A 14,579-nucleotide genomic window follows, 5' to 3' on the forward strand; every position below is an offset into this window, starting at 1 on the left:
TAGCAATATGGTTTTCAGAAAAATATGTAAAGGTTATAATTCAAAGCTGAGATCAATATTTGTAACAAAGTGGCACTCTGTCACAAATTTGTTACTGAATAGCCAAGATTGAAGAGACTCAGGAAATTTGAGACTCCATGGCCTCAAGGTCCTGATGCTGGCCACCTGGACTCCTAGAAATGACAGACACTATAGCTGTTGTTGTAGGAGATTAAAGACACCTGGATCGAAACCAAAGAAGATGACAGAGCAGGCAGAACTGTTTTAGTCCATTTCAAGTTAGTTTGCTGCATAGATTTGTTATGGGAGGACGAGATTTAACTTTGAGAATTTTTAAGAACAGAGTAGCAAGTCGTCATCACGCAAACACCTAATAGCTGAACTGAAATGCAGACCGCGTTTCCAAAGGAATAAGGGATAACCCTTGGTCAAATTGTCAGAGGGATTTGAAGAGTGACCCTATCTTGAATAGGGGCTGGGTAAAATAAGGCTGAGACCTACTGGGCTGCATTCCCAGGAGGTTAGGTATTCTAAGTCACAGAAAGAGATAGGAGGTCAGCACAAGATACAGGTCACAAGGACCTTGCTGACAGGACGCTGTAAAGAAGCAGCTGGCCAAATCCCACCAAAAGCAAGATGACAAAGTCATGCAGTCATCCTCTAGTCATCCTCACTACTTATTATACACGAATTATAATACATTAGCATGCTACAAGAAACTCCCACCGGCGCCATGACAGTTTGCAGATGCCACGGCAACTTTAGGAAGTTACCGTATATAATCTAAAAGCGGGGGAATCCTCAGTTCCCAGCATAATCCATCCCTTTCCCGGAGATTTTATGAATAATCTACCCGCTCTTTAGCATATAACCAAGAAATAACTGTAGGTATACTCAGTTGCCCATGCCCTCGCTCTGCCTATGGAGTAGTCGTTCTTTTATTTCTTTCTTAATAAACTTGCTTTCACTTTATGGACTCGCCCTGAATTCTTTCTTGCAGGAGGTCCAAGAACCCTCTCTATGGGTCTGGATCAGGATCCCTTTCCCATAATAAAATGAAGGAAAATAACTAACTTTGTACGCCTACTACGTGCTAAATGATTTCTCAGACAATATCTCATTTAAATATTTCTAAATGATTTGATGATAATGGAAATGGCCTTCTGGTCCCCAAAAGCGCACTGCCTCTTAGTCCCAAATAAATGAGGAAAATATCCAGTTTGTGGAATAGAGGGGCAGGTAAGTAAAAAAGAAAACGAAAAAGAAAAGCAAAGAAGGAAAGAGATACATGAAAAAAGTATCATACTTAGATAATCAGATCTTTTTCAGCCAATCGAAGTAAGAGTTCTTTTTTAACTGCACGGTTACAACTAACCAAAACTCAGGAAATAACTCCTGGAAGCAAACAAACTTAGCCGTGAAAAACAGGCGCGTCCAGTAACACCCGAAAAACACGTGGCGGGGGTGGGGCATCCGGTCGCAATCGCAGGTGAGACTCTAAGTCCCGTCATTCCCTTAGGCAGCCAAGCCGGGCTGTTGAGGGCTAGCTGGCGCACTGCATGCTGGGACCTGTGGTTTCAGCTCGTGCACCTCCCCGTGGGTTTGCGACGTTTAGCGACTATTGCGCCTGCGCCAGCGCCGGCTGCTAGGCTGGGGCAGTAGATGCTGGTGCCGGGTGATGCTAGGCGGCTCCCTGGGCTCCAGGTTGTTGAGGAGTGTAGGTGGGAGTCGCGGACGGTTCGGGGCGCGCGGTGTCCGCGAAGGTGGCGAAGCCATGGCTGCAGGGGAGAGCATGGCTCAGCGGATGGTCTGGGTGGACTTGGAGGTGAGTGAGGTCGGCGGGGGGTTTGGCGCGTGGGACCGAGGAGCGGAGGGGGTCTGGGTCTCAGGTGTGGCAGGTGAGCCTGGCCGGCCCGGGGCGGCGCCGGGCAAGTCCGGAGGCGGGAGTCCTGCGGGTGTTGGGCGCCGGGCTGGGCTGTGGGGCTTCTTTCCACAAGGGAGGAGTCCCCCGTGTGGCTCCCTCTCCGTCCTACCCCTCCTCCCAGATGTTGACTTTCCTAACGCTCTGGCGTCTCTGGGGTTGGGTCATTGGAGTGGGGGCGGGGGCAGCGGCTCTGTTTTCAGCCCCCTCCGGCTAAATCCTTAAAGGACCCTGGGTTGTTAGAGCCAGAAGGGACGCCGGAGATGACTCAGCCTTACCCCTCATTCCGTAAGTGAGAACACAGAGGCCCGTAGAGAGGATTAAACTCATTCGAGGTCGTGCTGCTAGTGAGAGTTTGGGTTGGGACCAGAATCCAGTTCCTATCTTTTCAGGGTTTCCATGCCCGAACCAAGGGCTCCTGCCTCCGTTGAGCCTGTATGAAGTGAGGGTAACAGTAGTTTTTCCATTAGATTGTAAAGATCAAGTGGCGTAATTAATGTGAAAACTTTGTAAACTCTGCAGAGATGTGGTGATGTTAGTTATCTAACTCTTCCAAAACTGAGTGATGTCAGCACTCAGTTTTACTTACTTTGCATCTGTGCGGGAGTAGAATCTCAGTGCTTGACAAATAGCAGGCCCTTGGTAGATGTTTGTTGAATAAACGAGGACTTGTATTTAGTACCTTCAGTAGTTGCCTGAGGAGCATTATTCTGTTTTGGCTTTGGGTTGCAAGCTGAAAATGTTTAAGAGAATTCGTGTTAAACAAACTTGGGTAAAAGAGGCCAGGATGATGGTTTTGTGTGTGTTATATATTTATTTTTAATTGCAGATGACAGGATTGGACATTGAGAAGGACCAGATTATTGAGATGGCCTGTCTGATAACTGACTCTGATCTCAACATTTTGGCTGAAGTAGGTGGTGCCATGTAATACAGTCGTACTTTTTAAAGGGCACTGGAAATCTAACCATCATTTTTTCCAGCTTCTTTATTTAAAAAATAAGAAAGTCGAGGTCCATATACATTAAGGTAATGGATTAGGTCTTGGTACGGGTGGTACTAGAACCAAAGTAATCCATCTCACAGCCTAGTGTAAAATTAATTTAAAAAAAATTTTTTTTAATTAACCATGCCAGAACTTTACAGAAACATAAACTCTGTCATTTACTGAGAGCTTTCTGTATGCCAGGTACAGTTTCTAAGTGCTTTATATGTCTTTGTTCTTATTTCTTACAGTAACCATAAGTTAGATATTGTTATAATGCTCATTTGATAGATGAGGACATCTGAGCATAGAGATGTTGGGTAATTTGTCTGAGGCCCCAGTGGCTATTTATTAGGGGAGCCAATAGTTTAACTCAGGCTTTCTCAGTAAGGTGCTCTAACCAGGAAGACAGCCAGCTGTCCTCCCATCAGATTTCGTGACTCATGCCAGTGTTTGCGTCTTTATATCATAAGCGTGACTTGAACTTGACTCCATATATCCAATTCTGCCTTTTCAACTCGGACATGTGATGCTTCTAGATCTATATTAAGATTTTAGGCCCTGCACAGTGGCTCATGCCTGTAATCCCAGCACTTTGGGAGGCTGAGGCGGGTGGATCACCAGGTCAGGAATTCAAGACCAGCCTAACCAACAGGGTGAAACCCAGTTTCTACTAAAAATACAAAAAAAAAAAAAAGAATTATCTGGGTGTGGTGGTGCGCACCTGTAATCCCAGCTCCTTGGGAGGCTGAGGCAGGAGAATTGCTTGAACCCAGGAGGCAGAGGTTGCAGTGAGCCGAGATCCTGCCACTGTACTCTAGCCTGTCTAGCCTGGGTGACAGAGTGAGACTCCATCTCAAGAAAAAAAAAAAAGAAAAAGATTTTAGAATTTCTGTTAATGCACACCCATAGTGTTTTCTTGTTGGCAGATTGACATGATTAAGGCTTTTGCATATTACTTTCATCTGAAACATTTAGCAAAACAAAACACACCTGCTGCATTTTAACCACTCATGAAACATTTAGTAAGGATGTGACACCATCTGGTAAGGGGTGAAATCCCTGAACCTGAATAATTCTGTTTTATACTGTCAGCAGTATTCAGAGCCATTAAGAAACTCCAGAATAGGAACAAAATAGGGATGTTTGTGGAAAAGAGAGTCTTGTTAAAGTAAGTTCCCAGAGGGTAGCATTGGTATATTACTGGCACTGGATAGAGTTTGTAAATCTACAGTTAACGCTTTCATTTGTTTTGCCGTGTAGATAAAAGAGGTGAGGGCGTTTTTATTGATGAATGACTGCATTTGTGGAGTACCAGGCTTATTCTCCGTACACATCAGCTGTAGGAGAATCATGAGACTTAGTATTTCTCATTGTAACAACTTTTTTTAAACTTGGTTTAAAGCCCTGAGTTTTAGATTTGGTTGTTTATTTTTCCTGTTACTTGGGATTTACTGGAGATGAATAGTGAAGTGTCTTTATTTTACCAGCCTAACTTACCCTTGACCGAAGAAGAGTGTTTTCTTTAGACTGTTGATATAATGTGAAATACTGACAGTTTAATGGACCTGTAGGTTGATACTTACCCTGGAGGAAATTTGGGTATGTATTCACACAGCTGCAGATGAATGCTGCCTTTGTAAAAGAACTAAGTCAGATGAGGATAAAGTGTTATTTATTTATTTTTTTAAAGCTTAGCAGCTGTCAGTTCTGTAGTATGTTTTATTCTTTTATAAGAGTCTGAGAAAAATGTTTTATGCTGGTAGCAGAACAGGCATCCTACTCTGAAAATTTTTCTGTAGGAATGGTCTCTTGGCTTGCTAAACTGGGATATAGAATAGGTATCTAGCATTAAATTTGTAGTAGTTTGATTTTTCCATCATTGTTAGTTTTTATTTTTTTTTAATCTATCATTTTCATGTGTTTGGGTTTTCTTTTTCCTTCGTGACTATCATAAAACATCTTATGTTATTCAAGCAAAATGTTTTGTTTCTCTGCAGAGATTGCCAACACCAGTGTTCTTGTTTGGCTAAACCTCCTTTTTAGTTGTTGGATGTACAGGCATATTTTAATTAGATTCTAGCCATTCCTTTCAGTGATTGTGAACTGTTTTTTTCTACCTTAGTAGTAATAATACCTTTGATTTATAGAGTACTTTTCTACCAGAGAGTTCCAAGAGCTCGTATCATTTCTTTTATCCTGTTAACATTCCTATGAGGGAGAGGGTACAGTTTATTATTATCACTATCTTACAGAGGGAGAAGCTAGGGTGACTTGCTTTAATGCCATAGCCACTGTTACTGCTAGGACTGTATCTGAGAGACTCACACTTGGATGTTCTGTGAAATGGAGCTGGGAATTTGAGGGCCACTGAGTGTGTGTGTGTGTGTGTGTGTGTTTCAGATGTCACCAATTACCTCTTAAAAAAATTTTTTTAGGCCAGGCGCGGTGGCTCACGCCTGTAATCCCAGCACTTTGGGAGGCCGAGGCAGGTGGATCACGAGGTCAAGAGATCGAGACCATCCTGGTCAACATGGTGAAACGCCGTCTCTACTAAAAATACAGAAAATTAGCTGGGCATGGTGATGCGTGCCTATAATCCCAGCTACTCGGGAGGCTGAGGCAGGAGAATGGCCTGAACCCAGGAGGCGGAGGTTGCGGTGAGCCGAGATCGCACCATTGCACTCCAGCCTGGGTAACAAGAGCGAAACTCCGTCTCAAAAAAAAAAAAAAAAAAAATTTAAATATAAAAATCCTGTTAAACAGTGTAACTATCCAAAGTTTATGTATAGTAGACTACTGGATTTCTGTCCTGTTCTCTTGCCCCATCTTACTCCAAGTTTATGTATTGTTTTGATATTTTGTATGCATATATAAATGCGTTGTTTTAAAAACAAGCGTAAATGAAATTATACGTATGCATATATGGTTTTGCAATTGCTGTTTTACTTGACAATATACTTTTTTTTTTTTTTTTGAAGAGGTAGGGTCTCACCCTGTTAACCAGGCTGGAGTGCAGTGGCATGGTCATAGCTCACTGTAACTTCAAACTCCTGGGATCAAGTGATCTTCCTGACTCAGCCTCCATGTGTGCCACCATGCCCGGCTTATTTTTTTTATTTTTTTATTTTTGTAGAAATGAGGTCTTGCTATGTTGCCTGGACTGGTCTTGAACTCCTGGCCTCAAGTAATCCTCCCACTTTGGCCTCCCAGAAAGCTGGGATTACCATGCCTGGCCTAGACACTTTTCAAAATGAACTCATAATCAAGGGTTGACTGACTTTTTCTGGAAAGGGCAAAATATTAAATAGTTGAGGCTTTGAGTGCAGAAGCGTGGGGCAATAGTTTGCTGGCCCTTGATAGATATCTGTGTCATTTATTTGTAGGCATTTGAGTTTTCAGCCGTGTGTGTGTGTGTGTGTTTGTGTGTTGTATTTTGCCTTAATAAATAAACAGTGCTGGAATGAAGGAGGAACAGTTTTAAAGTATCCTTCCCTCTTTCTCTGATATGTATATTTGGTCCTTAAAACAGCTTAAACTTTCTCTTTGAAAGTAAGGTTATTCCTGTTGGTTCTTGGTGACTAACGGCGTTTCCCATCCACAGGGTCCTAACCTGATTATAAAACAACCAGATGAGTTGCTGGACAGCATGTCAGATTGGTGTAAGGAGCATCACGGGAAGGTAACATAACCAAATAACAGGATTGCTGCTTTGGGGATCAGTAACAAGCTTGTGGCTCCCACATCTGAATCCGATACCATTGTTGGATGGTATTTTAAAAAGGGTTAGAGAAGATTGCTTGGCAAGCCTGGGAAACTGCTTGCTTGCTTACTTTTCATCTTTGGGACCTCTCGAGATCATCTTCTCCTGAATGTCCTCTTTTTTCCTCTCCTACATTCAGTCTGTCGCGAACGCATTGTGGATTGTCAAGTATTACTCAAGTCAGTCTTTTGGATAAGGTTAGACGTCAACTCTCAGAGGAGGGGGATTGCTACTCTCCTGTTAATAGTTGTTTCTTCCCAGAGGTTAATATCCTTGGACTTTGAACACCATCTTATTTGACTGTGGAAACGCTATTAACAATCAGGATCGTAACTTATTTGGCTTGGATTCTTTAAGAAAAAATTGGTGCAAAGATGGCAGTTTCAGTTTGAACTTGAGCTCTAAAACTGGTCTATTTGTGGTTATATTTGCCCATTTTTAAAGTGAAGTTTCATTTCTGGATGCCTTTGAAAACTGACTTCACATATGTTTCTGGTGGGGGGCTGGGGATTCTCTCTTGCAGTCTGGTCTTACCAAGGCAGTGAAGGAGAGTACAATTACATTGCAGCAGGCAGAGTATGAATTTCTGTCCTTTGTACGACAGCAGACTCCTCCGGGGCTCTGTCCACTTGCAGGTAAAATCCAATCCTGTGTATATATTATAGTCTCCCATATGTAGTGGTTCAAGAGACTGCAGTTCCAGAAAGAGCAGCTGAGACCATCCATGTCTTCCATTTACCCTGCTTTGGGTTACACATCTTACTTTTCTGTTCAAGTTTCTTTGTGTAGTTTATATCATGAGTATTGGGAAAATGCCCTGAAACCTGATGAGATCTGGGAAACACAAACTTACGCAATAAAAATTTCCCCCATATTTTTATTATGGAAAAATTTCACATGCACAGAGAAGTGGATTTAGTAATTGTTTTTTTTTTTTTTTTTTTTTTTTTTTTTTTTTTGAGACAGAGTTTCAGTCTTGTTGCCCAAGCTGGAGTGCAATGGCATCATCTTGGCTCAGTGCAACCTCCACTTTCTGCGTTCAAGCGATTCTTCTGCCTCAGCCTCCCGAGTAACTGGGATTACATATGTGGGCCACCATGCCCAGCTAATTTTTTTTTTTGTATTTTTAGTAGAAACGGGGTTTCACCATGTTATCCAGGCTGGTCTCGAACGCCTGAATTCAGGTGGTCTGCCTGCCTCGGCCTCCCAAAGTGCAGGGATTACAGGCGTGATCCACTGTGGCTGGTCAGTTTAGAAATTGTTAACCTTGTGGCATGTTTGTTTTTCCTATTTTTTGTTGGACATTTTAGAGTAAATTTCAGGCATCATGACACTTCATTCCTAAATACTTCATCAAGCATCTCCTAAGAATAAAGACATTTTCTTATGTAATACAATGTCATTGCATTGAAGAGAATTAAACATTATTCCGTATCATATGATATCTAGTCCACATTAGATGTTTCAAAATATTGAATTATTTTTCAACCAGTCAAGGCTCATGCATTTCATTTAGTTACGTCTCTTTAGTGTCTTAGTGTAAAACTTTCCACCTATTGTTTTTTTCTCCTGTGACACTGACTTTCTAAAGAGACCAGGCCTGTTCTATCAGAATTTTTAAAGGGGTGACATTGCCAGAGGGAAGTTAATGTTCTCTGAAGGTGTATGTGCCTTTGTATATGAAAGTTGATGTGGTAACTAACACTCTTCTTAAACGTTTATAAAATTAAGTTTTGGCATTAAGTACTAGAGCATATATTGTGTAAATGTCTCCCAGCCAATGTGGCTGATATCTGTTTTAATGGTCTCATTTAAAATTTAGTATTTTTCATATAAGTTTTTAGAAATATGAATGTGCATATGATTTGTTTAAAAATTTGGATTGTAGGCCGGGCGCGGTGGCTCAAGCCTGTAATCCCAGCACTTTGGGAGGCCGAGGCGGGTGGATCACAAGGTCAAGAGATCGAGACCATCCTGGTCAACATGGTGAAACCCCGTCTCTACTAAAAATACAAAAAAATAGCTGGGCATGGTGGTGCGTGCCTGTAATCCCAGCTACTCAGGAGGCTGAGGCAGGAGAATTGCCTGAACCCAGGAGGCGGAGGTTGCGGTGAGCCGAGATCGCGCCATTGCACTCCAGCCTGGGTAACAAGAGCGAAACTCCGTCTCAAAAAAAAAAAAAAAAAAAAAAAAAAAAAAAAAATTTGGATTGTAAATAAAGGTTTATCTACCTTATGTGATTCAGTTAAATTTTTAGTGTTAAGTGGTGTGAATTCTGTGACACTGGGAGGAAGTTTGCTTATCTAGTATGACCTTAAAAAGTAACAAATAGATTCGTGTATTATATCAAACATGTGGAATGATAGATTTGTCCTTCTGTTCATGAGAGGTCATTAAAAAATTTGTAATAAGCTAAACTGACTTGGAAATCTGTACTTGTAAACTAATCACGTATACCCAAACCAGACTTAGAAATATGGAGGTGCTTTTAGGAATTGTTTGAATTTTAAAAAATCATCACCATTTCAAATACATTTTAATCCTGTTGTATACTACTAGAAATACAGAGATGCAGTATGCTTCATGTCTTTCTAGGAAATTCAGTTCATGCAGATAAGAAGTTTCTTGACAAATACATGCCCCAGTTCATGAAACATCTTCATTATAGAATAATTGATGTGAGCACTGTTAAAGAACTGTGCAGGTAAGGGCTATATTTAGGATCCATTAAATTACCTCATTTAGCATGTTTTAATTGAGAATTTGTGGAAAGTAATTGGATGGAGCTGTAGAACTAAGGGTACCAAGTGGGTTTCTATCTTCCTCATCTGATTCTTGCTTGTATAGGACCTTAACTTATCCTGGACTGGTGAAAAGTGGGAGAAGCAATGTCAGAAGTCTTCCATATAATGTTAATTAATCCTCAAAATTTATTGAGCACTTATTTTGTGCCAGACATTGGCTTATCTACTGGGAACATATAGATGAAAAGCACTTAAGTACCTTAGAATGCAGTGGGTCGACATATGTGTAAGAAACACACCCTAAAAATATACTCTATGATGACTGCTGTAGTAAAAATGTGCATAGATACTATTGAGGTCACAAGGGAAGCAGCACCTAACTGTGCTGGAGCAGGAGGAATGGGGAGTCAGAGAAACCTTTTCATAGGAAGGAAACAGCTTTTAAATTGAGATTGAAGAAGAATGAAAGTTTTCCAGGCATTTTATTGAGGAGAGAGTATTCAGAGAGAGCATACAGAAGTAGAATGTGAGGGAGCAGGAAGCTAAGGCAAGATGTGTTCAAGGAATCACAAACCATTTAGTAGTGCTGGGGTGCAAAGCATGAGGTTGGAGAAGGTGGGAGGTGGTTGTAAAGCCTCAGGGGCTTGTATGCCATGCCAGTGAAATTCACTGTGATCTTGCAAGGAATGGGGTTCCTTTGAGAAAGTTAGGTAGAAGAGTGAGGGATCTGATTCCATCATTTTGATTCATATCAAGAATCAGAATGATCTTGATATGAATGTGTTAGATAGAAGTGTTAGATAGAAAGGAGCCTTTTCTGCCATCTTGGAGAGAAGAATGAACTGGAGAAAGGGCAGGGCGTGGAAGTGAGTGGCTTGGAGATAAAAATGTGAGAGGGTCATTGGACAGACATTCAATGCTCGAATGAAGTGGTATGTAAAGGAAGAGGTATAATGTGATTCTGATGTTTCTAGTCTGGGCAGCTTTGCTGGTTGATGGCACTGTTCAAATAGAAAGGAGAAGAGAAGAGGAAGAGTAGATATGGTGGATAAGGCATGGGAGGTGCTGAGGATGATGGGTGTGGTTTGACAGATGTTGAATTGGAAGTGTCTGGTAGATTTTTAGATGGAGATGTCCAGCAGGTAGTTGCATATCCATGACAGAAACTCAAGGGAGGGTTGGGCTGGATTTTCATATTTAGCAATCTTATACACTGATGAGCTGCTTATAGAAAATGTTTGGAAGAAAGAGAGGAGAGGGTGGAAGATAGAGGCCCTGGCAAAGGCAAGTTGAGAATCATGACTCAGTTGCCATTTTCAATGTTAATGGATTACTTGAAGGAGGTGATTGTTCAGTGTATTTGAGACAGCTTCCTTTGAGAGTTCCATTTCTGCTGTGTATAGACGCTGGTATCCAGAAGAGTATGAATTTGCACCAAAGAAGGCTGCTTCTCATAGGTAAGTTTGAGTTCTACCAAGCGCTTTCCAGTCTGACACACGCTTAACTCCCAAATTCCTGACTGCTTCAAATAATATCCCTTAACTCTTTTTCCTCGGGGAAAAGATAACGTTTGACTAGCATAACAATAACATTCTTTTACTGTTAGGAATTCTGGTAGGATTTCAGTGTTCCATTCTGAGAGGGTTATATAGCTTTTATTGCTGTTTTAAAACTCTTAGATAACTTGGTTTATAGTTATGATGAAACAATCTGTAATCTTTTCTTCCCACAGAAAATACGGACTTGCAGCCATTTGAAATGAGAACACTTTGTGTACGATTGTAAATATAGATGTCTGCGTTGAAACGTTATAGTTTTTCTGATTGTTTCTTTTATGTCTGGAGCCTTAGGTACAAGTAGACAAGGAATTTAAAGATCTTATATATTCATGTGTCCTATACTGGTTCTTTTCTTTTTGATTTTGTAATCTTTCAGGAGAAGCATGAAACCCAGTGGAAGGTTTAGCAGCTGGCTTCTAAGGGTGGCATTTGTTAAACCATCTATTGAACCCCTGTGATGTGCCTTGTACAGTTCTAGGCAAACAGAGGAAGACCAATCCCTAAGAAGTCGGGCATTCTCATGTTATTTTATTGGGCGTATATAGACTGTAGCACAGCCATTCAAGGCCTAGAATACCTTATGTGAAATAACTGGGGTATGTTTTGGATTTCAGAATTTTTCAGATTTTAGAAAGGTAATACTACGTGTGTATGGTTTATTATCTTGTAACATCTGTAACAAGGTTTCAGAAGCAGCCCATAATAAAATGTGTAGATATTTCTGCAGTGAAACACATGTATATTCACACCAAATGGCATAACTAATGATGACTGTCAGTAGCCTCACATTAAGATTGCTCAGGTTTTGCTACAGAATAGTTTATACTATGGGTTTTCAGGTATGTTTTGGATTTCAGTTTTGTGGTTAGGGAATTGTGTGCTTTTATTTAGCCAGATGCTGTAATTTTGGCAGCTTCGGCTCTGATCCAAGACCTGGGAAGAAAGCAGATTGTTGCCTTAGCCACACAAATAACTGTCATAAAATTCTTGCACTAAAATTTGTGCAGGGTATTCTCTAGAAGTGGCCCTTGGCCCGTCATTCAGAGCTTCTTGATTTACTTGCACACTGTTCTAATAATCTTGGTTACCTGATTTCTCAGACTACAACAGATGAGAAACAACATGTTGGAAGAGAAGAAGGGCTCTTAGATGGAGGCAGGCTGCCACTGATTATAGCACAAATCACCACGAGGGAGGAGGTAGATCCTCTTGTATGGTTAGGTACTGTTTGATAATTGATGTTTATTATGATGGCTGAATCATGAGTTACGTTCAAATATGTCAGTCTGTTTTGTTCAGGGGCATCATTAAGTATTGTGCAGTGTTTCTCAAACTGTGTTCCATGAGCCGTTTATAAGTACTCTGCAAATGTGAGAGATTAAGTTTTAGAAATACTGTGTGTATAGTACAGCTTCCTTTTGGGAATTCATAATACATATTAGTATATTAAATGCTTTGCAAAGAATTTCAGTAAAAAGTTTAATCTAGTTTTTCCTAAACTTATTTGACCCTGGAATTATTATTTTCTCCCTGTGGAACATGTCACCATCTTTTGGAACAATTTGAGAAGCTTTAATCTTTCATATTCTACAATTTTTTTTTTTGTCAAAAGTTTTTAAAAAACAAAACATTTAAAGAAAATTGCTTTACTGAAGTGTTCTCCTTTTGATGATACTAGATAGTGGCATTTATAGTAGCACCCATTGTTCTTAAGTCGTTCTTTAACAGTTGTTCTTTTAAAATGATTTTCATCTTCTTTCTTTTAAAATGATTTTCATCTTCTGGTTTTGGACAGTTCATTCAGTGTGGTATGTTTGCTTATAGGGCACTTGATGACATTAGTGAAAGCATCAAAGAACTTCAGTTTTACCGAAATAACATCTTCAAGAAAAAGACAGATGAAAAGAAGAGGAAAATTATAGAAAATGGGGAAAATGAGAAGACCGTGAGTTGATGCCAGTTATCATGCTGCCACTGCATAGTTATCTGGAGGCAACCTCTGGTTGTTTTTGTTTGTTTGTTTTTTCACGCTGACGGCCTGGCAAAGCACCTTCTTTCAGTTAACTTGCGTCTCCAGATTGATTACTCAAGCAGACAGCACATGAAATACTATTTTTCTCCTAATACGCTGTTTCCATTAAGACACAGCAGCTCCTTTGTAAGTACCAGGTCCCATCCGTCCCTTGGTACATATATGCCTTTGCTTTTAGACGATTTCTTTTGTTTAAATAAATAAATAAGTAAATAAATAAAGCTAGTTCTATTGAAATGCAAACCTTTTTGTACCATCTATTCTTTAGTAGTTGAATCATTGGGAAAAGATGGCTTTTTCATTTTGAAGTGATATGGCTAATGTTTAAACTCTTGTAATGCAATTAGGAATGGGTTAGTATGTCCATGTCAAACAGGAGGTGAACATGTTTTGCTTTAGAAATCAAGAATAGAATAACTGCAGATAGGTTTAAAGAAGCAGATTTGGGCTCATTGTTAGAGTTCTTGAATTAACGGTACTGGGCTAGGCTACTGTGCTACATTCAGGAAATTCAATTAGGGATTCTGTAACCAAGGTTTATTGCTAAGTAATAATTAGGGCCTATTTATATGCACAGCAGTGGACTGCTTGGTTTACAGTGTAAATAGCTTGCTGGCCCAGGTTTAATTGTAAGTAGCTGGGTAAGGATTTCAGTTGGAACATATTAACACCTAAGTTTACATATTCTAGACCACAGTACTAAGGTGATTTCTTCAGCCCGAGTGTGCAATAACATCATCTGTAGAACACATCTCATTGTTTTGTGCACCTTATTCTGACAAATGCCCCTTGAAGACAAATCAGAATTGGGAAAAGCCCACAGGTTACTTTCCTTTCCTTGAGAACCACTAGGTGAGAAGACTTCTGTGGTGATATCAAATTACATTTCTGTTCTATTCTAGATATGAACCTAGTAGCATGATCCCGATGTGTGGTAGTTACAGATACAGAGATCAGAATGATCCCATAATATTTCCATTTGAGTAACATTTTAACATGTAGTAAGTTGCGTTACTACAGCTGTATCAACGGAGAGAGGGATTGTAGTGTAACTTTTTCCAAATGAGTAAACCGAGACTGAAATTCGTGAGTCTACTAAGAATGAGTTTATGAAAACAAGTCTGCTGATCTTTCTGACCACTTCTTTCTGCTTTCTGGAGTGGCATGGGTTTTAGCTCATGTACCAACTTCAGTTGGTAGGCAGGATCGGGTAGTACGGTTGAGCCTTGGGCAACACAGGTTTGAACTGCACAGGCCCACTTAGATGCAGATTTTCTTCTGCTTTTGCCACTCCTGGAACAGCAAGACCAACACTCCCTTTTCGCTTTCTTAGTCCACTAATATAAAGATGAAGAGGATGAAAACCTTTATGATGATCTACTTAATGAATAGTAAACATATTTTCCTTCAGATTTTCATAACATTTTCTTTTCTGAGAGCTTACTTTATTATAAGAATATGATGTATGTATTGTTCCTGATGTTCGCATAAAAAATACAGTATCTACTACACATAACATACAAAATCTGTTAATTGGCTGTTTATATTATCAGTAATGCTTCTGGTCAGTTGTAA

General features: G+C 40.2%; 1 protein-coding gene across 1 annotated transcript; it reads left to right on the forward strand.

Moving 5' to 3' along the window:
* Positions 1-1,615: 1,615 nt before the first annotated feature.
* Positions 1,616-13,247, forward strand: REXO2 (RNA exonuclease 2). Its single transcript, XM_003923683.2, has 7 exons — positions 1,616-1,825; positions 2,751-2,834; positions 6,511-6,588; positions 7,193-7,304; positions 9,265-9,373; positions 10,817-10,870; positions 12,797-13,247. The coding sequence occupies exons 1-7, from the start codon at positions 1,679-1,681 to the stop codon at positions 12,924-12,926; spliced, it is 714 nt and encodes a 237-aa protein (XP_003923732.1). The 5' UTR covers positions 1,616-1,678; the 3' UTR covers positions 12,927-13,247.
* The last annotated feature ends 1,332 nt before the right edge of the window (positions 13,248-14,579 follow it).

This window comes from Saimiri boliviensis, chromosome 6, assembly GCF_048565385.1.
Source record: "Saimiri boliviensis isolate mSaiBol1 chromosome 6, mSaiBol1.pri, whole genome shotgun sequence".
In the NCBI taxonomy this organism is placed as follows: domain Eukaryota; kingdom Metazoa; phylum Chordata; class Mammalia; order Primates; family Cebidae; genus Saimiri; species Saimiri boliviensis.